The sequence below is a fragment of the Narcine bancroftii genome, chromosome 3 (assembly GCF_036971445.1).
Source record: "Narcine bancroftii isolate sNarBan1 chromosome 3, sNarBan1.hap1, whole genome shotgun sequence".
NCBI classification, from domain to species: domain Eukaryota; kingdom Metazoa; phylum Chordata; class Chondrichthyes; order Torpediniformes; family Narcinidae; genus Narcine; species Narcine bancroftii.
In genome coordinates this window covers 361466203-361487994 of record NC_091471.1, presented here as the reverse complement: position 1 = coordinate 361487994, position 21792 = coordinate 361466203, and the positions used below count along the sequence as shown (strand labels likewise).

Sequence of the window (21792 nt, the reverse complement as noted above, 5' to 3'; positions counted from 1 at the left end):
GTTGTGGGTGCCTGGGATGCCTTGCCGGGGATAGTGGTGGAGGCTGAAACATTAGAGACATTTAAGAGACTCTTGGACAGGCACGTGGATGAAAGAAAAGTATAGAGGGTTATGAGCCAGGAAGGGTTTTGTTTTTTTTTGGAAGGATTATATATATGGTGATAAAAAAATCAAGGGCCAAAGGTCCTGTACTGTGCTGAGGTGTTCGATGAAACTCTTCAACTACTTTTCTGATAAAAATCAGTTACTTCTTCTTAATATCTTGTTGCTTTTTGAAGACATTGCTGTCCTCAAAGTGTGTGCTCGCTGAACTCTCCAGGCCCTTCGTGGGGACGGTGGGGGGGGGGGGGGGGGGTGGGTTGTGGAATGTAAGGTCTAATGTTTCCTTTGGTGCATCTCGCTGAGAGTACAAGCTGATCTCAGTAACAGGACAGAACCTCCATGCATTACACTCGGTGCACTTTGAAGGGAGCATTTTTAAGAAATTTGGAATTTAAATTCCAGTAAAATACAAAGATTTATTTTACAGAGTGTCTCAATCAGAAGAACTAGCCACTCCATCTTGCTCTCTTCATCCATCTTTAAAGGCATTCGGGGAAACAGCACAAATGATCAATAGCTTACGGATCTTCACAATTACTGGGCTTAGGCTGGGCACTGTGAGCTTTGAAAACCTTTTTGATATTTCAGATAACTTTAATAATGTGCTAACAAATACAGGAAAAAAAAACCCCAGCTCTGCAGAAATGTTATTGGTATCTTTAGATCAGAGCAGAGTGGAAACAAATTCTGCACCCAAGGTAACTGTTAAAAGCCCACAACATTTCATCATTTTCAGCTGCTTTTGAGGAGATAAGAGTTGCATCACTTAAGAAGATTGAAACTATGAATAAAACATGAGGAGTACAAATAACAAAATCTATTTCATTTATCGATGCATAATTTGAGATTAACACCATCAGAACAACAGCAAGTTGTATACCTCTCCTAACCCACAATGTTTTCATGGTAGTAGACTTAACCTCATTGCTTCCAGGACCCCTCTACCACCTGCAGGTTTGAAAACTTGTAAGTTACATAGATGGCACATCACGGAGAGTACCGCAGTGTGCTATTGTGCAGTGAAACCTGGCAAAGGTGTTCTGCAAACATCAGAATTGATGATCTTGATATTTAAGGGGCTTTTGCAAATAGTGGCAGGGTGACCCATCATGTTGTTTCATTGCTGTGAAAAAAGAAATGGAACAACTTAGCATAGAGGTAGCACTGGTTTTGAATTCCCGTGCTATCTGTAAGGGTTTCCATTGTGTCTACATGGGTCTCCTCTCACCATTCATAAAACATACCGGGGGAGGGGGGGGGAAATAATTAGGCACCATGGGTTTGTGGGCCAAAGGGCCTGTTACCGATATGTCTAAATTTAAATGTTACAACTTTCTCAGCTGTTCTGAGAGAGATTTGTATTTGCAGACTACTTTTCAAGCCCTCTTTCCAGCATTCCAAGGTCATTGAGTAATTTTGAATGGAGGCACTGCTGTTTTTGAGGACATTCTGCAGCCCAGTAGAGCACTGCAAGAGTCCACAACCAGCAAAGTGTGATACAGACCAGGTTATCTGTTTTAGCATTTTTAATTAAATATTGGCCACGTCAGTAGAAATAGCTCAACTGCTCTTCCTTATTATATATCTGTGGGATCTTGCGGATCTCCTTTACAAGCATACTTCCAAACTGTGTAAAACAGTGGTTCTCAACCTTTCTCTTTCCCCTTACATACCAATTTAAGTAATCCCTATTGCCATAGGTGCTCCTTGATTAGTAAGGGATTGCTTCAGGTGGTATGTGAGGGGAAAGAAAAAGGTTGAGTACCACTGTTTTAATCGTCCCTCATTGACTCGTCATGTGCAAGGTTTCATAACTCCAAAGGAAATGGGCCAATGACCATTTTTTCTCAAGCAAAATACTTCAGTGACAATTGGGTCAAGAGCAGTGATTCTCAACCTTCCCTTCCCCACTCACATCCCACTTTAAGCAATCCCTTACTAATCACAGAGCACCGATGGCATAGGGATTACTTAAGGTGGGATGTGAGTGGAAAGAAAAAGGTCGAGAACCACCGATGTAAAGAAAATGGAAGAGGAGGTCTTTCATTCAGGTGAGGGAGTAGAATAAGGAAATGACAGAGCAGGAAGATTCTAACTATCACTTCATTATTATGACAAACACAGGAAAGGAAGTGAAATTAAAATGCAAAACAGAATGTGTTCATAAAGCAGGATGAGTCAATGTGAATGAGTGAGGTGTTACAAATATGATTATAAACATTAACACACAATAAAAGAAGAATTATTCAAGAGGAATAGGAACCTTTGAGGAGAAATTATTGCTAATTTGTAGATAATGATGATGGAACATTGAGAGACATTTGTGCTCAGAACATCAGATTTATTTCCTTAAGGGTTATATGTACTCTCAGTGAGGTGATTGGATGATTGATGACCAGGTCAGGCCTCTAACACACCTCTAGACGAGACAAGTCATCCACATGCCTGGTAGACTACATCTTGAACATGCACATCCTGGAAGCTGCCAAGAAAGGAGTGACCGTTAAAATTTGGACCTCAACCACTTGGGTATGAGGCAAGGAACTGATTGTTGACTGATGCTAGCCTTTCTGCTACTGTGTTCCCTGCATTGGATGCTGGTGCAGCCACACGGAGTAATAATGTCAGATATACAGTTTGCAGATAGAGTACGTTGTTAACTGAAGACTGGCTTGAATTTGTATGTGCCACCTTAGGCAGTTGATGTCTGCTTCACATGAGAAATACGAGGTAGGTTCAGAAATGGGAGATGGTTGAAAATTTCCTGCCAATGCTCATTGTTGGATTGGGCTTGCTTAGGTTTGTTGCGTTGATTGACACACAGGTGCATGGAACTCTGACAAATGTGAAATCCAAAGGGTTGCAGCATTCGCTTCTTTGAGGAGTCTGCAGGCTGAATGACAACATTATACAGATCTCTGATAAAGGTTCCCTGAGAATGGGTGAATCCTAAAATGGTCGAAAAAGTTCAGGTCAGAAAGCACGGAGATGGATGAGAAAAGGATGTAATTAATTCCAGGGTTAGACGAGAAAATGGAAACTCTCATTACGACAATGGACACACAGATGGGAAAGAGATGGAGCAAGTTGTGTGAATGTGATTATGCTTTGAAGGTAGACCTGCTGGATTAGTGTCTTTATGTGATATTTGCATGAAGCCCAGAATCTGAATAGCAATCCATGTGCTTTTCTTGGGTGTTTAGTGAGGTAATTAAATGCTACCTAGTTCCCAATTCAAATAGTGCTATAGAATTCATACTGGTGTTTGTAAGATATAAAATGAACAGATTTCATGAATGTACAATGTGCAACAATATGGAATTAAATATGAATGAGTCCATGTTGTATGGTCACAGGGAACAAAATGTGAAACAGATAAGGGGACTATTTAAAAGAAAACTCAGACTGTGTTAACAAACAGTTGTTTGAATAGTCAGGAAGTATTTTTATATCACAACTGCCAGCTGTATACTTTTATATGTTAAACAAGTGAAACCACATTTAGTTCCATCCAGAGCTTTAAACCAAGGGGGTAGCTCAGAGAAAGTTCAAGCTTTTAATACACCAATGAGATGACATGGAGGCTCTAGAACAGTATCAAAGTCCACGTACAAAGCAATCTTGAAGGACATTTCCAAATCTTGAGCCGAATCCAATTAACTTTGTGAATATTTTCTGGCATTATAAATTCAGAGGTATGGATGAAATTTTACAGTATTATGTGTGATCTGGAGAGTTTAATCCATCATACACTGCAAAGGCTAACTGGAGGAAAGCCTGGTTCTCACTCTGGAAGGATCAAAAATTATGGTGTGATATTTGACCAGGTAATAATTATAAATTCTTAAAAGTATTTGTTCAGGCTTTGCACATTTAAACCAATGGAATTCAATATAATATGTAACAATATACAGGGTTTGTTTATGTATCCGAAGATTGAAAATATCTGACATAAAATGTAGTAACTTTTTGTAAAATTAACGAGGGATATGATGAGATTAATTTATATATCTGTGAAAATTGCGTCTCAATTTCCTTTATTCTTCTTCAAATCCTGTATTTGCATCTCAATAATTAAAACTCCAGCTGACTGGAGTTGATTGTGAATGATTATTTATGTAAATACACAACAATGCCGGAGGAACAGTGTCCATGAAAGGTAACGATAAATAATCACCGTTTCGGGCCTGAGCCCTAAAGTTTCCCTCGATTATTTATGTACCATGAAGGTGACATTTTCTTGACCACGCCCTTCCTCCTAAATTCAGTACTTGAGCTCTGTATTTGCAAAAAGAGAGATTACTTTTCATATCAGCCCTTATCAGATCCACTGGAAATCATTCAAATTGCTTTGAAGGTAAAAAGTACTCTCCTTTTAGAAAGAATGTAATTGTTGGATAAAGGAATTTAAATTTAAAAATAAATGTTTAAACTCCCATTGCTTTTTCACATTACAATCGTACAATGAAAAGCAGTGTGCTACACAATTTGTAAATGACTTCATTATAAGTAATGTAACCAATCTGATTTACATTAAAGCATAATGATGACATATGCTGTAATATAAAAGCGCTTGAATCATTTATCTCAAATATACAATACATCGGAGGAATTGGTTAACTTACAAACACTTACTAAAGAGAAGGGAAATTCTACATAGCCTAGCCAACGGGTTTTACAAAAATAAATACAAGTCGCACAACCAAGTTGATATAGAACAGGTACCAACGTTATACCTACAATTCGTTATCATAAAAATAGCTAATTTTAATGAAAGTGCATCATCCAATCCGGTACATTGATGTAAGTAGAAAACAAACATTTAAAGCTATATTATGTAGCTGCCCTATTTACCCAGATAGTTTCTTGTTTCTCCAAGTTGTAAGATTCTCTATCCCAATTATTCATCATTTACCCACCCTTTAATACACAATGTGCAGAAGTTTAAAGTTGAAATGATTATGAACAGCCACATAAGTACTTCAATCCATAAGATCCAAGTGATAGATGAGTTATTTCCATTAATGAAAAATGAAGGCATCTCGCCTGTTTGGTCAACGGGAACACAGCTCAACTTCTCCAGCTTGCCCTGGTTCCACACACCTTTCGTAGACAAAAACCAGAAAAAAAGAAACATTGATCCCATATTTTGAATTAATTTTAAACTATCATTCTTTCCTGTAGCAAAGAACTTCACACGAGCATTCTTTTTCCCAACTCTGCAGACAAAATGTTTCCAAACTCTGAAAATAACTCAAAAATTTGTGGAGTCATAGATAATGAAGAGGGTTGTCTCAAGGTAGAGTGGGACAGAGATGAGTTGGACTAAGCAATGGCAGATGGAATCTAATCCAGGCATGAGTAAGAACATGCACTTTGAGAGATCAAATTCAGGTCAGACATAAAGAGTCATGGCAGGGACCTTAGGAGCGTTGATATACAGAGACCTCAGGGTGTGAGTTTGTGCCTCCTAGAAAGTGATGACACAGGTGGATAGGGTAGTGAAAAATGACTGTTGGTATGCATGTCTTCATGAGCTGAGGCATTGAGTACAAGAGTTGGGAACGTCATGTTGCAGTTGCAAAACATTGGATAGACCATACTCAGAGTTTTGCATTCCATTGTGGTCACTTTACTAAAAGAAGGATGTGGTAGCAAAAGAGAGAGTGAATTTTTAAAAAATCTCCAGGATGTTGCTGTATTTAGAGTGAGAGATGGATAGGCTGGATTTATTTCACTGGAGGACTGGCCTTGTGGAGGTTTATTTTAAAAAAAATGTGAGGGGCATGAGAGTTAAAGGTAAAGATTCCATTATTGTCACATTATGCGACATTTTTTTACAATGTAACATACATAAAATTCTTTAACTTTGTCTACCATAAGGCAGACAGAGAATTGCCGCTTTGTCCAGCATCCCTCACAGAAACCTGCACCCCCTGGTGTTCCCAGGCGGTCTGAGCCTGCTTAGCTTTCGAGATCAGACCATCTCAGCATATTCAGGCTATTAGAGAGGATAGATATTCAGAATCTTTTTTTCCCCTCGGCCATGGGAATCTAGAACTAGAAGACCTACGTTTAAAATGAGGTGGAAATAAATGAAAGGAGATTTAAGAGGAAGGTTTCTCACACAGAGGATGGTGTTTATCTGGAGCAAACTTCCTCAGGAGTTGGCGGAGACAGATACAATATTTAAAAGTTCTTGGGTAGGTATTTGGAATGGAAGGACATAGAGGGATATGCCCTCTGGAATTAGTGAGGATGGATTCTTTACACCTGAATCAGTTAGTTCTAATTTTATTATGTTTTCTTGTCCTACATTCGCCTACCAGCAGAAAATAACTTCCTGTCAACTTTTTTGTCAACTTGCTTAATCCATCAATGTTTCTTTGTTCCTTTGATATTCCCATTTTCAGGCTTGCCAGTGTGTGTGTCAGTGGAAAAGAGATTTGACTTGTAGTCATGTTATGGAAATTGCTGAGGACCCAGTGCTGATCTGAGAGTACGACTCCTATCCTCTGCTGCCAAATCATTTTCCAAATCATGTTAATAACTTTAATTCCTTGAGGGTTAATTTTAGTTCATGGTTTTTAATGCAGAAAGCCTTCCAGAAGTCCATAAAAGCAACCTTTATGGACATTAATTTAATTAATTTGAATTTTTCAAAGATCTGACTCACTGTCCTTAATTATAGATTGCAGTATAATTTCACTAGAACAGATGCTAGACTAATTTCTGCATTTTTCTCTTTCTGAAATAATGAAGTTACACATGTAAATTTCCAATCTGAGTTCATAATTCCTAAATTGGGAACAATTTGAAAGATCGTGACAAAGGTTTCTGCAATTGCATTACCAATTCTCTTCAAAATTCTGGACATTTGTTAATCTTTCATCAAATTACTTTTTCTACTTACTTGATTAAGCAGCACTGAGTATTTGATTTGTTATCAGTTTCCCTGAATTATTCTCTTCCTCGTCCATGAATACTGGCACGAATGAATTATTGAACAATTCTGCAAAAACCATTTTACATTTACATTATGATCTAGATTTGTTTTTTTAAAGAGCTGGTTTATCATTTTCATTTCAATAATTTACTTTTCTGGAATTTAACTCTCACATGATAATTGTACATTTTATGCTGTAAAAGAACATTTATATCAGAACAGTCAACAATATTAAGAAAACGAAATACATGCAAGTGATGTATACTCTTCAAATGACTCAGAGAACATTCTATGACACTTTGTGGAGTAATTATGCTATCTAAAATCCATGTGATTATTTAGGTGAGTTTGCTTGTTTCTGCAACATTGAAATATTGTCTGCATGGCACATGATTCAATCAGCGTTTATCATTGCAGACTACCAGAATGTGTAATATTTCAAGCATGATTGTAACAAAAAAATGGTTAGATAATTGAATACTTTGTATGTGGAGAGAATGTGTATTTGGGTGATGTAAATTATTCCTAACAGGCAAAGTAACAGGATTTGAGCTTGGTGTTCAAAGAACATTAGATGGAGGTGCAATAAAGACCTGAAACCTAAATAGTCGGAGCACGTCATAATACGTTCAGCACTAAACTATTTTCAAGCCAGACTATCATGTCTTTTTATAATTTTACATTCCATCTGCACTGTTTATCTTGTTTGTAGGCTTCAAATCATTTAAAATCTTGAATGTTTGAGTATTATTTGGTTATTGTCAGGCTAAAGTCCAGAATTGAATTGAATTAATTCCAATGACAGTTAATTTGAAAGTGTCTATAATGTGATCTAAATTTAATATTACAGTGTCTTACGGCAGAAGGCAATTTCTCCTTGCAAGAGAAGGATAATAATGAAACTTAATCATAAGGTTTCCCTCCATTGATTTCATCTTTGCTTTTCAAAAAATCTTAAATGAGGCTTCATCTTTGGCGAAGTGCTAACTGCGTGTGAGAATATCGTCTGTTTGTCTTGCTCATTTAACTGAATCTATAAGAACTGAGTATGATCCATTGATGTTATTATTATGACAATTTAGCACTGGTGATCAAAGGCAAAATTCTGCCCCTTATATTTTAACAGTCCTTCTAGAATGTGTCATTAGAAACATTCAACGGATTTCACACACAAGACAATTCTTCCTTATAGCAACAAATCTTCAATGCATTGAGACAAAATCTGGGGAAAACAATGCACATAAAAATGAATGCTTTTTCAAAAAAATCTTATCTTAAAACCTATGAACTCTTAGAGGCAAATGCTTTTGCAGATTATATCAATTGGCATTTGAGAATTTCAGTGCTCTGCAACAATCAAATAATTTTTATTGCAAGATTACAGGTTTTCAGTTCACTTAAAATGGCACAAATTAACAAATATATTCCTTGTGGGTACTCCATGTAATACGTGACTGTGCACAAAAAATGCTCAATGGTAAAAAGGTTTTTTTTTTACTACAGCTGTATTTCTACAATGAACCTCATCTCAATTTATCTTTGGCAACTTTCTACCATTGTTCCCAGATGTATTTCTTCGTGCCCATTTGGAATAATATTATAGTTCTTGTTATCAAGTGTCTGGAAAAGAATTGGATTAATTTGATACAGACCAGAAGATTTTTATATATTAGCCAGATATTTGCTGAATTCAAGAATTGTCTATTGCAAACCCTGATTTTATAGGACCACTCATGCATTTGTCAGTTCAAAGGTAAGTTTAACTGCAACTAAATGCTACATGCTGATTCTTGCGGTTGATAGAAATTTTCCTCACATGAAGTTTTCTCTGGTGGATTCTGAATTCAGGCATTACCACGACCTTTGCCAAATCTAAATATTACATCTTTGAAATTCTGCTTGAAATTGGAATGATTATGAGCCCACTACCCTGGCCCAGGTGCAAACTCTTACACGAATAAATATGGGAAGTTCATATATTTAGATCTATTCAATTCCTTTGTCTTGGGTGATGTATATGAAACGACATCTATTTTCATATTCCCTGCTTTGAAACTATTTTTTAGATAATACACACGTTTAAATGATCAAGGAGTAACATTATAGTTTGGGATAAACCCTCTTAAGTGTGAAGGAATAACGTGATATTATTTTAAATGGGTGATTTTCAAAATTTTTCTTTCTACTCAAGGTGACATGTGAGTGGGAAGAAAGGTTGAGAACCACTGGTCTAGACCCAATTGTTACAGAAATATTTTGCTTGAGAAAAATTGTCAATGGCCCATTTTGTTTGGAATTTTGAAACCGTGCACATAACGAGTCAATGAGGTATGATTTCAAACTTTTTCTTTCCACACACCTACCACCTTAAGTAATCCCTTACTAATCACAGGGCACCAGTGGCGTGGGGAATACTAAAGGTGTTAGGTGCGTGGAAAGAAAAAGTGATGAAAGAAGTTCCAATCATCAATTCAGACTGTTATTCCATTAAGCAATATGCCTCTGCAGATGGCAACATTATTATTCTCTTTAATCAGGATAATTTATTCCATTCTTAATGGATCCAATTTGTCCTGTGCTGCAAGATCCATAATCCTATGAAACTGCCAGATAAAAATGTACAAATTTGTAAAAGTGCTATTAACTTCCAATTACCGTCCTGGCCACCTGCCAATTATTCCATTTTATAAGTAAACAGTTGAGGTCACATGCTTCTGCAAACCTGCTCCTGGATCTCCATTCCTGACAAAATGTGTACAGGTAGGCCTGGCTCTGACGTGAAATATGTTGGAAGTCATTGTGGATGACCATTAACAAGGCAGTGCCTCAGGTGGAAAGAGGGTGAACTGGCGAGTTTAAATAAAAGCAATCGATCAAAACAAAGCAGTTAATAAATATGTCTGGTTTAACCTACAGACTATGTATGTAAAAATATAATTTTTTTGGTATCACTTCACCAAGAAAATATCCAAGTCACACGATTAGAGCAGCCTCCTTGCAGTATCAGTGACCTTGCTTTTCAATGTAATCTGCCATGAAACTGAACAAAGGCTTCACTGCATTCAATTAGAAGTCTTTGACTACAGAAGGTTGTTGCCAGAATTTACTGTAATCATCAATACCCATTGAAGAAAGGAGACTTTTCCACACAATGTATTGCACCTCATTTCTGGCCGTAAAAACTAGCAAATTTTAAAGTTAAGGATTGTGTAAAGTAGTTTTTAATAACCTCACTGAATGCAGAGTGTGCCAATACTGCAGATAAGTGTGTAACGTTTACCATATTTGGCTGTAGTATTTACAATAGATAAAGATTAACTGTGGCCTTTGTCAGGAACCAATAAATATGGAATAAATGATTTTGAATAATGAAACATTAGAAGGCATGCTCTTAAAAGGTAGAATAATAGTTAATATATTACATGTGATGTAAACATAATTTTAACTGATGATTCACATAGATTAGGGACACTACTTAGATAGAATTTTGAAATTGTGGAGTTATGGAGTTTCAGAGCATAGAAACAAGCCCGTCAGCCCAACTTTTCCATGACAACCTACCTGACCTAATTTCATTGCCTGGATTTGGCCCATATTCATTTTGAACTATTCCTTTCTGTGTAGCTGTCCAATCTCTTCTAAATGGCATAATTCTGCCTGCTTCTACCACTTCTTCTGCCGGCTCCTGTGATGTATTCACTGCCCTCTGTGTGAAGAAGTCACCCCACCGGTCCACTTTAAATCTTTCCCCTCTCACCTTAAAATCAGGCCCTCTAGTTTTCGATTCCCTCCCCTGGAGAAAAGACTGTGACTTATCTCTGTCCCCTCATGATTTTATACATCTCCATAAGATCATCCCTCATCCTGGGGATAAAAAGCCCCAGCTGATCCAGTCTCTCCCTGAGCCATCAGATCTGGTAACATCTTTGTGAAATTAGTAATCGAAAGCATGTCCATGTAAGGAAGTGATTTAGATCTGGTTTGGTAGTTTGAAACTGCTTTATACATCTTCCCCTTAGGACTCCAATATCAAGGTAAATTAGTGTCTATTCAGTGGTTTCTTTGGGGAAATTCCCAAAACTGTATGAAAACTGATCAAGAGAAGACCTTTGTGGGGATTTCGGTAGCACTTTATACAGTAAATAGATCATTTTAAGTGCTCTTATTTGGAAAAAATTGCTCTCAAGTTCACCGACTTTAAACAGTGTATCTGTACTTTGGGCTTCCTCAACTGAATATCAGAATTTGGAGACTAAGAGCAGGTTAAATGACCCACAAATTATTGGCACTTAACACTGCTCCTCAGTGGACAAAGATGACCATGGACTTTTGGGTATTCTTGTCATTAACCAAAGTAGTCAAAAACTAAGGGTCTTTAAAAAAAAATGTTTCCCACCACATCTACTGTTTAAATATCGCTCCTTATTCATTCACGAGTTCTAAACATCACAGGCATTCAGTAATTCAGGATTTTAACCACTAAACCTCACAGCCACTAAAACTAAATCTTAGAATATGAAACCAAAGATAAATGCCGAAAAAGAGAGGAACTGATGACTAGGTTGACCTGGAGTCCATGGAATTTTTATTGTTTTCCATGGGATGTGGACTGCATTGACAAACCAGGCATTTAACCCTTTACCTCTAGTCAGATTACTGAGAACAGTAACCATTACCTATCCTATCTGAAGCCCCTTTCACACTTGGAGTTAAGGGCCAATCTAGTGTGAAAGGAAGATTGTCTCAATGCCGCTGTCAGATGACATCACCTCACCCCTAGTACAATCCCCGACGTCTGCAGGTACCGGCGTTGCAATCAGGCAAGTGTAAAATGGTCCATTCCATTGTGGGACTGAAATGAGCCAAGTTTATGCAGGAGCGTGAATGTAGAAGAGATTGAAATGAAGCTATAAACTTTGCTGTGGGAAAGTTGCAGCGAGGAAGAGATAGTACCATAGCGCACCATTTATAAAGTCGATGGTGATGGCAGATCTGACTTCCCAGAATGCCATGCAGCAAAGAACCCCCTCCATGAGTGCTCCGTGCATCAAGCTGTGCACACAGCCCTGTCTCTGTCGCACAGCATTCTGGGAGGGCAGGTCCACCATCACTTTTTCCAACAGCTCTAGCTCTACCAACTTTCCCACGCTGTTTATGAAGTGTCCGCTATTTCTATTTATTACGTCCCTTCTAAAGGTTTATATAGGTTGGCACAACAACAGGGGCTGAAGGCCTCAAACTGTGCTGTACATAAAGGTTAATTATGTTATAAATAGGCATGATTCATTTTGTTGAAATCTGGGATATCTTGATCAGGATTTAGGGCTCCTTGCAGGTATGAAAGTGTCCCTCCCCTGGAGAAAAGACTGTGACCATTCACCTTATCTCTGTCCCCTCATGATTTTATACATCTCCATAAGATCATCCCTCATCCTGGGGATAAAAAGCCCCAGTTAGGAGTGGTCAAGTGTGAAAAGCCAACCCCCCATTTCTATCCCAGGGCACTGAACGGCCAATTTAGTGGGACCCAAGTGTGAAAGGGGTGCAATCTTAACTCGGTTTTCCTTTCCCACAGATATTGCCTGGCCTACTATTTTTAGTCTTTGCTGCTTTTTTTAAAAAAATGGGGGGGGGGGGGGGTCTCTCTGCCTTGATGTATTCCTCTAAAACAAGCCCCTTTTGCCTCATTGTTATGTCTAAACACCTCCACCAAGAAGTCTGAATGATCAGAGACACGTTCACGGTTTTGACATTGTCCGAATCGGAAGCATTTGAATGGTTTAGCTGTGAAGGTGGTTATGAGAATGTTACAACTAAAATAATATCAAAAGTTATCTATACTAATGCTAATACCGGTCGCCCCTTGAATCAGGATCCACGCCTGGACGGACGCCTCTTGACACTTGCATGGATCCAGACGCCGCATCGTAGAAAAGGTATTTACAGAGGTAAGCCACGAAAGTCTGCAGACCCCGTGATTGAAGTAAAAACTCGATGCTGGAGGAACTCAGCTGGTTAAAGAGTGTCCCTTGGGTGGCAAAGGGACACAACCAGCGTGTGTGTAGCATGATTTAACGGGCTTGATGGCCCCTCAAGCCTGAAACGTTGGACGTGTTGCTTTCCCTTTGCGACCCGAGTTTAACCAGCTGAGTTTCTCCAGCCTCGTGTTTTATCCTGTATCTACTAACTTCCCGCACAGGTGAGAAGCCCCAGGTGCCTCGCACCCACGGCAGAAAGAGAATTCGGTTCAGCTCCTGCCGGCGGCGTGTCGGGCTTGATCCCCGAAAGAACCAGGTTTACCTGAAGTTAAATATCCCCCACAATCGTCCTAAAAACGAGGGTGGAAGCAGCCTTCCCGGGAGCGCTGCGCTGAGACGTTTCCAACTTGCATGGCAGGCTTGATTCCTCGCTCGGCGTGGCAAAGGCTGCGTCAACCCACAAGGGCATTGGCCTCGCTGGCCCTAGTGGCCAGGAAACGGCGTGGGGGTGGGGAGGGGGAGGTCACTTCACTGAAGCTTCGGCGGCGGGGCTCCAGCGTTCGCCATGGGGCTTGAACGAATTGCATGCGCGGCGTACGATCAACTCAGGGGAATCACGAACACCCACTGCAGGGGAACCCCTGCTCGTTCCCCTGCGGGCTCATGAAGCCACGGACAAGGTGGGGTGGGGGGTGGGTGGGGAGGGACCCAGCGGACTCCCTGGGCGCGGGCAGCCGGGTTTAAATGCTGGTCTGCAGGTCGTCCCCGTTCAGCAGGGTCCGCTGCGTCTCGGTGACATCCTGCAGCCGCGACTTGTCCTGGCGGCTGTCGCTGCGGTCCACCTCGTCCAGGCCGCTGACCTTCTGCAGGCACAGCACGTTCTGAAAGCTCTTCTTGAAGTTGTCGGACAGGAAGGCGTAGAGGATGGGGTTGGCGCAGCTGTTGGCGTACGACAGGATGACCACGAACTCGTAGAAGCCCTTGGTGGCCGGGGTGGGCTTGACCTCCACCGTCAGCGGCACGAAGTTGAAGATGTAGAAGGGCAGCCAGCAGCCGACGAAGGCGGCCACCACGATCGAGACCATCTTGGTGACCTTCTTCTCCGACTTCTTGCGCTTGGACGAGCCCACGCGGATGCCCGAAGCCTTGACCTTGACGATGATCATCAGGTAGCACAGGCAGATGATGGAGAAGGGCAGCAGGAAGCCCAGGGCGAAGGTGTAGAGGACGAAGGCGGTGTGCCAGAAGGAGTCCTGGCCGGGCCAGCTGATGGTGCAACTGTTCCTGCCGTGGGTGGTCTGCACCCCCGAGTAGATCATAATGGGCAGGATGACCAGCAGGGAGACCAGCCACACCGCCACGTTCACCAGCTTGGCCACGCGGGGCTTGCGCCAACGCGACGACTTGATGGGGTGGACCACGGCCAGGTAGCGGTCGATGCTCATCACCGTCAGGCAGAAGATGCTGGTGAACTGGTTGATGCCGTCCACGGTCATCAGCACCCTGCAGGGGGCCTGGCCGAAGGGCCAGTGGGCCAGGGCCACCTGGATGGCGATGAAGGGCAGGCCGACCATGAAGAGCTCGTCGGCGATGGCCAGGTTGAGGATGTAGATGTTGGTGACCGTCTTCATCTTGGCGTAGCGCAGGATCACGTAGATGACCAGGGTGTTGCCGCTCAGTCCCACCACGCACACCACGAAATAGATGAAGGGCAGGAACACGCCGCCGCTCATGTCCACGTCCAGCTCAGGCGGGCTGCTGGTGTTCTGCGTGACATTGGAGCCGGTCTCGCCGGAGACGTTGCTCCCGGGGTCGGCTGCCAGGATCCACTCGGCTGTCGGTGGGAGCTGCAGCGCCGAGTCCAGAGCCATGCCGGACAACCGTCGCCTGCTCGGCGACTGCTCGCCCATTTCCACCTGGAGCAAAGAGACCTTTAATCACCACCAGCCACTGCGGATGCACTGCGCCACACATTTGAAAGCCACGCCGGTCAAAGGACACCGCGCGTCCTATTTGGGACCCGTGTCCGGCTTGGAGGATTGAGCAGCTCCTTTCAACTGAGCGGCCACAATGTTACCCCTACTTGAGACAGGGCGTAATGACCTATCCATTAGGTCCGAAACAAGAGAGATCTCTTTCCATTGATTTGACAAAGACTGGATTCAATCCCATTCAAAACAATCAGGATAAAATATGGTGGGGGGGGGGGGGGGGGGGCTGATCAATAACCCCCTCGCCCTGAGTTTTCAGGCTCCATTAAATCTGCAGGTCAGGAGTTGGGGGTGGGGGACCAGCCCACCCGCTTGTCCGAGCGCGTTAGAATCTTTCCAACCCGAACAATCTGATCAAACGAGCACCGTTTAAAATAAGGACGAGCAAGGGGACTCGTTGGGCGCTGCGACGCGGATCATGACCCTCCCGTGGTGTTTGCGGTGTCCGGGGGCCGACTTGGTGGTTGGGGGGGGGGGGGGTCCCACCACGTTGAGAAAGCCTGCACTGCGAAACAGCCCGCCCGCGGACTGGAAGAAAGCACCAGTCAGAGCACTTACCGTCCAGGAGGCAGGGGAGAAAACGATTCGGCCCTTCAAACATGAACTATCAAATTCCGTAAATCAGACACCCGTTTAATTGAACGCGGAGCCAAAAACCGTCCTCGTCGATTTTTGAACAGCGCCCCTTTTCTTTTTAATGTTGCCAAAGAGAATATCGATTTTGGGCCGGTGGTTTCGCCAACTCTCGGCGAGGGAGTCCGATCTCCCGCCTCGAGAGAGGAGCCACCGCCGCCTTGGCTGCCAGATGGAGAGGAGCGCTGTGCGCGCACCGCCACCGACTCGGGTTAAATACCTCCGGCGTTTCCAACGTGCTCTTGTCCTACGTCAGGTTCGGGAGCGATGGAGGCAGACGGGAGGGAACACACGCGGCCACTCAGATGGAGAAGGCGCCAAGCCGGGTGGGGGGGGGGGTGGGGGGGGGGAAGATACATCGTCGTCCGAAGGGGGAGGTTTAAATGCCACTGGAAGTGGCATTCACCCCGTCCTGGGGTGAATGGGAGTCCTGGGGTGAGGCGATCAGCTCCACCTCTTCCCACTTAAAGGGGGTGTGGGGTCTCCAGTACTCAGCAGGGAGGTTTCCGGATTGCACTGGCTGGGGACCCTTAATGAGATTTAGTTGTGGGGGTGAAGTGTAGCCCAAATTTACGCACTCGGGTGCGTTAACGTGATTGTTGGTGTCTGAACACTCCATACCCTTGACCCCCCCAATAAAACCCAAGGAGTATCTTTTTTTTTTATTTTTATTTTTCACACTATGAACCATACTGACCAAAATACACACAAACATTTCCCTCTTGAATATACACAGTGTCATTTTCTCCCCTTTCCCCCCTCTCTCCTTCACCCCCCACCCACTATATGATACATTAAACCCATTAAACAATGTGATCACGCAAGAAAAATAAACAAGAAATTTGTGTCATTTACTTTTACAGACTGGGTCAGTTCATTTCGTCTTCTCCTTCTGTCGTTTTAGGCGGTGGAGATCCGCAGTAGAATCTTAAAGCAACTTTTCACCTGGGCGAAATGTGACGATTTTGACATTGGAGTGTTGGTTGTTGAGGTGGGTAAAAGGGGGAAGAAAGCGAGGTGGTTATTAATGCGGGGGCGAGATGCTATGGAAATGCAGGGATCTTCGAATACGAAGTGAGTGCGTCCGCCTGGTCTGACGCAGAGAGGCCAATGGGACACCCGTGGGAGTGTAAACTGGGCGAATAGCGCGGGAGGGGTCCTCTCCTCTCCCTTTTGATCTGAAATTGAAATTGTTTTTTTTTAACAATTCCAGAATCTTTTTCTTAAGTGAGACGCAAAAGTCTGCAGACTTGGACTTGTAGTCGAAAACACTGAGCTGCTGGACGAACCCAACGGGTCACGCCGCGTCCACGGGTGAAGATCAGCGGTTCCGACCCTGAGCCCTTCCTCCTTCGAGGTATGAGCCAAAAAAAAAGCAGACAGGCGCCTGAATTAAAAGGATGGAGAGAGGGGAGGAATGGGCAAGGGGAAGGTACAGACCCAGGGACAAAGGGTGTGGATGGGACTCAGGAGAGAATTGACTGGGTGAGGGGGCATTTGCTCTGTGGAAGCAGAGCTGGGGAGGGGGTGGGGGGGGGAGGAGACGGGGAAAAGGGGGGAAGAGAGGGATGGAGCTGGAAGAAAGGACATTTTTTGCACTGGAGGAATGTTTAGGGAAAATAGCGCCTATGGCAAGCACTGAAATTGCATTCCCCCTTTCTTCACTCCTCAACCTTCCCTCGCCAGCGCCACATCGTCCATTTCGCCTTCCCTACTTGTCCTCGCCGCTGTCCAACCCTGAAATAGTTATATCCAATGTTGAGTTGGATATATTGAGACATTGGAAAATAATCTACACTTTAAAAAACACAACAGTTGTTGCAATTAAAAAAAAAACCTGCCTACTTCAAAGGCCAGATGAAAGCAGCGAACGGTGTTTCCCGGGCCGGAGTGGAACGGCCAAAGTTAAAGGTGTTGAGTGGCTGTCACCGTCCCGCGGGCGCCCTCTCACCTTCGGTGGAAAGGGGGCTCGGCACTGAACACCCACTGGGAGGGAAGCAGGAAGATGCCGTAGCCCATGCTCAAGCTCATCCTTCAGTGCACATCCTCCTCAGCCCTGGTTCCAACACCGGACAGGGGAAGGTTCGGAGTCGGGCGTCGGGAGCTCCAGTGTAAACCGAGTCTGACGTGGGAGCTCTGCTATAGGCCAAGCGGAGGGTTCGAGGTCGGGTGTTGGGAACTCCGGTTCCCGACTCCGACTCCTCCTCTCAGTGGTTATAGTAAAAGTACTAATCAATTTTTCTCTTGCTGGTCTGAAAAGTATTCTGTTTGAAATAAATCAGACAATAGGTGTTGGGGGAGTCGGGCTTGGGGCTGGATGGGGGTAAATAATTTCCAAGCTCTGCCAGCAGTGGCATACCCCTTGGTGGTGCCCAGGGCACCTGCCCTGGCTGCCATACCCTACATATGTCTATGCCTTTGGAGAGATGAGAACTTCTTCAGGGTAGGCATTCCTCAAAGAAAGGAGACCTGGGGAAAGATGGGGGTGGGGGGGGGGGTGTGGGGGGGGAGTAGCTAACAGAAACTAGAGGTCAATGTTAATGATGTCTAGATGGAATATGAGACCTTGTTCCTCCAATTTGTCTGCGGTCTCAATCAGGCCATGTTCAATGATCTTCCAGTCTTTCCGAAATAGAGGAGAGTTCAACAGGAGCTCTGGATGCAGTAGATGCTTCACTTCCCCTTTGACTCATCCCACTTTCTTCAAGTCGAAAAGGTGGCTATGGGTGCCTACATGAGCCCCAGCTATGCTTACCTTTTGTTAGCTATGTAGAGCCATCCATGTGACAAGCTCACACATTCAAGGTTCCACAACTCTTCCTCTGATTACTTTGGTGTTGATTCATGCGCCCATGATGAGCCAACTTCCACCCTGACCTCAAATTCACTTGGTCCATCTTGAGCAGCACTCACCCCTTTCTCAACCTCTCTGTCTCCATTTTCAGAGACAAACTCTCAACAGACATCTTCTACAAAGCAATCATCTCCCACAGGCCCCTCGACTACTCCTCTTCACACGCCAAAAGAATTTCATTTCAATTCCTCCATCCCAAGATGAGGTCTTCCATGCCAGATCATCCAAGATGTCCTCCTTCAAAAAAAAGAGGCTACCCTTCTGCCACCATCAACTCAGCCCTCAACTACATCCTCCCTTACCCGCACATCTGCCCCAGCGCCCTCTTCCCCATGCACGTGTCCTCACATACCACCCCACCAGACTCTGTATCCAACATATCATCCTCCACCATTTTCACCGCCTACTAGGTGATCCCTCCACCTTCACATTTTCCCTTCTCCTACCCTCTCTGCCTTCTGCAGGGACCTGCTGCCTATGTCAGTGCCTCCCTCCTGAACAATCACCCATTCGCACCTACCCCTGTGACTGCAATGAGGTGCTCCACTTATGTCCACGACTCCTCCCTGACCACCATTCAGGACCCCAAACAGTCCTTTCAAGTGAAGCAACATTTCACTGGTGAATCTTCAGGGGTCAACTCAGTGGTCAACATTGTGGTCTCCTCTACATAGGAGAGAGTGGACACAGCCTGAGAGATTGTTTTGTTGGGCACCTCAGCTATGTCTTTAGCAAAAACTAGGATATCCCAGTGCCATCTATTTCAATTCCCCCCCCCCCCGCCTCCCCAATCCTGTCTGTCCATTGTCTCATGCTCTACCAGACTGAGATAGATTGGAGGAACAATACCTTTTATTCTGGCAGGGCACCCTCCAACCAAATGGTATTCACATTGACTTTTCCAGTTTCCTTTAACACTACCCCCCATCTTTCGCTATGTCTCCTTTCCTCTAACACCATCTCTCTTGCTCTCTCTTCCCTTTTCCCTCTGTCTCCTTTCCCCCAGCTCTGCTTTCACAAACCAGAAAAAACAACCCCTCAATGCTCATATTTCCTCTCTCCTTTCCTCCTATCCATAACCAATTAACACCTTTTGTCTGTTGGTCTGTACTCCTCCCCATTACCATTCCTCCTCCTTCTCTCCAGCCTTTTAATTCAGATTTCTGCTTGGTTTTTACTTGTACCTTGAAGAAGGGCTGGGTCTGAAAGATTGGTTATATCTCTTTACCTCCTATGGATGCTGCAAGATCTGCTGTTCCTCTAGCAGTTCTGACAAATGTAAACAGCTTCAAATACTCGGGGGGGGGGGGGCATCATCTCGAATGATGGGTCTTTAGACAAAGAAATTGACTCCAGGTTCAGCAAGACTAGCCAGGCTCTGGGGAGGCTGTGTACCAGAGTGCTCTATCAACAAAACATCCACAAGGCTAAAAGTCTACAGATCTGTGGTCTTCCCTTCTGTCCTATGTGAGGCCTGGATTCTGTACTGATGTCACATCAAACAAATGGAGAAAGTCCACATGCCCACCATCTGTTCCATTGTTGGCATCCATTGTCTCCAACCTGTCACGCAAAGTCCACCACTGATCATCAGAGCCCAGATGCGGTGGGTGGGACACATTATCAGAATCGATGACCACCGTATATGCCTTGCCAGCAGGTCTACTGTGAACTTGAGACTGGAAGGAGACCTTACTATAAAGACGCTGTAAAGGAAACCCTACATGACCATGGCATCCAGCCAAGAGAACTAGAATCTGCAGGTGCTGACGGATCCCATTGGTGAGCCCCGTTCGATGAAGCCTACACCAGTTTTGAAGATAGGGGCTTCATCAAAAACTGATGAAGCAGCCACAGTTATTACCAGCAAATGGACTTCCAGTGCCCCCTTTGTGCTGGACTTTGCGCTTCCAGACTGGGTCTGCAAAGTCACCTTTGTGTCCACAGATGAACTGCACAGCGATGAGTCTTCTTCAGACCGAAGGGCATCCAATCAAATAATGAAAAAGTAGCCTTCTTGTTCCGATATTTTGTTTCCCCTCATGACAATTGTACATCCCTTTCTAAAAAGGTCGAAAGAGATTGTGGCATTGGATTAAGTTGCTCGTCCTTTATCCCAGGGTGTTAATGTGCGTTCTGTAAATGCTTCTGTTTAATTAGTTGTCATTGATAATACTTAATTTGAAGCTCTCCACTTGCCAAAAAGAATGCAGCCTGCATGTTTGAAATGTACTGTGAAATTAATTCAGTTATTGCAGAATTCACTCTAAGGATGAATCAACAGGCACTCTGGTTAATCCTTTCTTCTATACAATTCTGAAATGAAACAAAATCTAACTGACAAATGCTAATCCTGAGCCTTAATGATGCATTTTATTTATTCTTGTGATGGTTTTCTACATGTTTCTTGCATTTTGTTTTAGCTGGACAGCGAAACGATCTTTCATAAATTCTCTGGTTTGGGCAATTTGATAGGAAGTGCAATATTTTCTGCTTGGGTTGCGAGAGCAACTAAATGTTCTGAGCACCTGGCAAAAGGAGAAGCTTCATATTAGTAAAGCAAACTAAAACTTAGACAATCAAGGTGTTTGTCATTAATTCTTATCAGGAGGAATAAACAGTGACGGTAAACCTGAAGGCACAAACGAAAGGTTGTGATGAGGAATGTTTTTGTTGTGAAGAGCAAGGTGGAGAGGGGGGAGGGTGGCTTATAGAGGTCTGTAAATTCATGAGGACCCTAGATAAAGTCACATTTTTTTCTCCACAGGACTGGGGAGTCTAAATCTGCAGGGCATCGATTGTGTGTGTGACACTTGAGGGCAATTTTTACAGAGGGTGGAGAGTACGTGGAGCAAGAACTCTGAGGAAGTGGTAAAATTAGGTATGATTATGACACATTAAAAGGAGTTTGAACAATTTGGATAGAATTAGAAGGATTGTGGGTCAAGTACAGGGAAATGGGATTACCTCTGGATATCTTGGTCGATATGGGTGAGTAGAGCTCTATGACTTGAAAATGCTATGTGATTCTATCTTGTATTTAAAAATCGTCATGCAAGTTGCATTAAGCATAATCAAGAATCTTCCACCTGAAACTTTCCACAGATGCTACCAGAACTGCTGGGTGTTGCCCGTGCTTCCATTTAAAACAAAAACTCTGACTTCCAACATCTGTAGTTTAAAAAAAAATTCTCTTACTGTTTTAAACAGACGTCCCATCGGGTTCTTGCCTCTTTTTACCCTTATCGTATACCCTGAAAGGTATTTTATGATGAGCTTTATGTGACA

At 43.3% G+C, this 21792-nt stretch overlaps 1 protein-coding gene and 1 long non-coding RNA gene across 13 annotated transcripts in view; one reads left to right on the top strand and one right to left on the bottom strand.

Moving 5' to 3' along the window:
* LOC138759504 (somatostatin receptor type 2-like) overlaps positions 1 to 15920 on the bottom strand; it is an 88545-nt gene extending 72625 nt beyond the window's left edge. For 3 of the 12 annotated variants that reach the window (XM_069930036.1, XM_069930034.1, XM_069930031.1), the window contains exons 1-4: positions 15576 to 15920; positions 13349 to 14942; positions 7016 to 7114; positions 5022 to 5205 (exon numbers count right to left, since the gene is read on the bottom strand). In XM_069930036.1, the coding sequence (XP_069786137.1) occupies positions 13767 to 14936 (1170 nt within the window). In that variant the 5' untranslated portion in view covers positions 14937 to 14942; positions 15576 to 15920 and the 3' untranslated portion in view covers positions 5022 to 5205; positions 7016 to 7114; positions 13349 to 13766. Of the gene's footprint in view, positions 1 to 714; positions 1226 to 2434; positions 3052 to 4279; positions 4381 to 5021; positions 5206 to 7015; positions 7115 to 13348; positions 14943 to 15575 lie in introns of those variants that run through there. The other 9 variants (XM_069930035.1, XM_069930033.1, XM_069930038.1 and 6 more) reach the window with 9 other exon arrangements.
* A 109-nt stretch (positions 15921 to 16029) lies between these two features.
* LOC138759506 (uncharacterized) overlaps positions 16030 to 21792 on the top strand; it is an 8588-nt gene continuing 2825 nt past the window's right edge. The window contains exons 1-3 of the long non-coding RNA XR_011354890.1: positions 16030 to 16641; positions 16864 to 17007; positions 21272 to 21385. This is a non-coding gene — a long non-coding RNA (uncharacterized lncRNA). The remainder of the gene's footprint in view (positions 16642 to 16863; positions 17008 to 21271; positions 21386 to 21792) is intronic.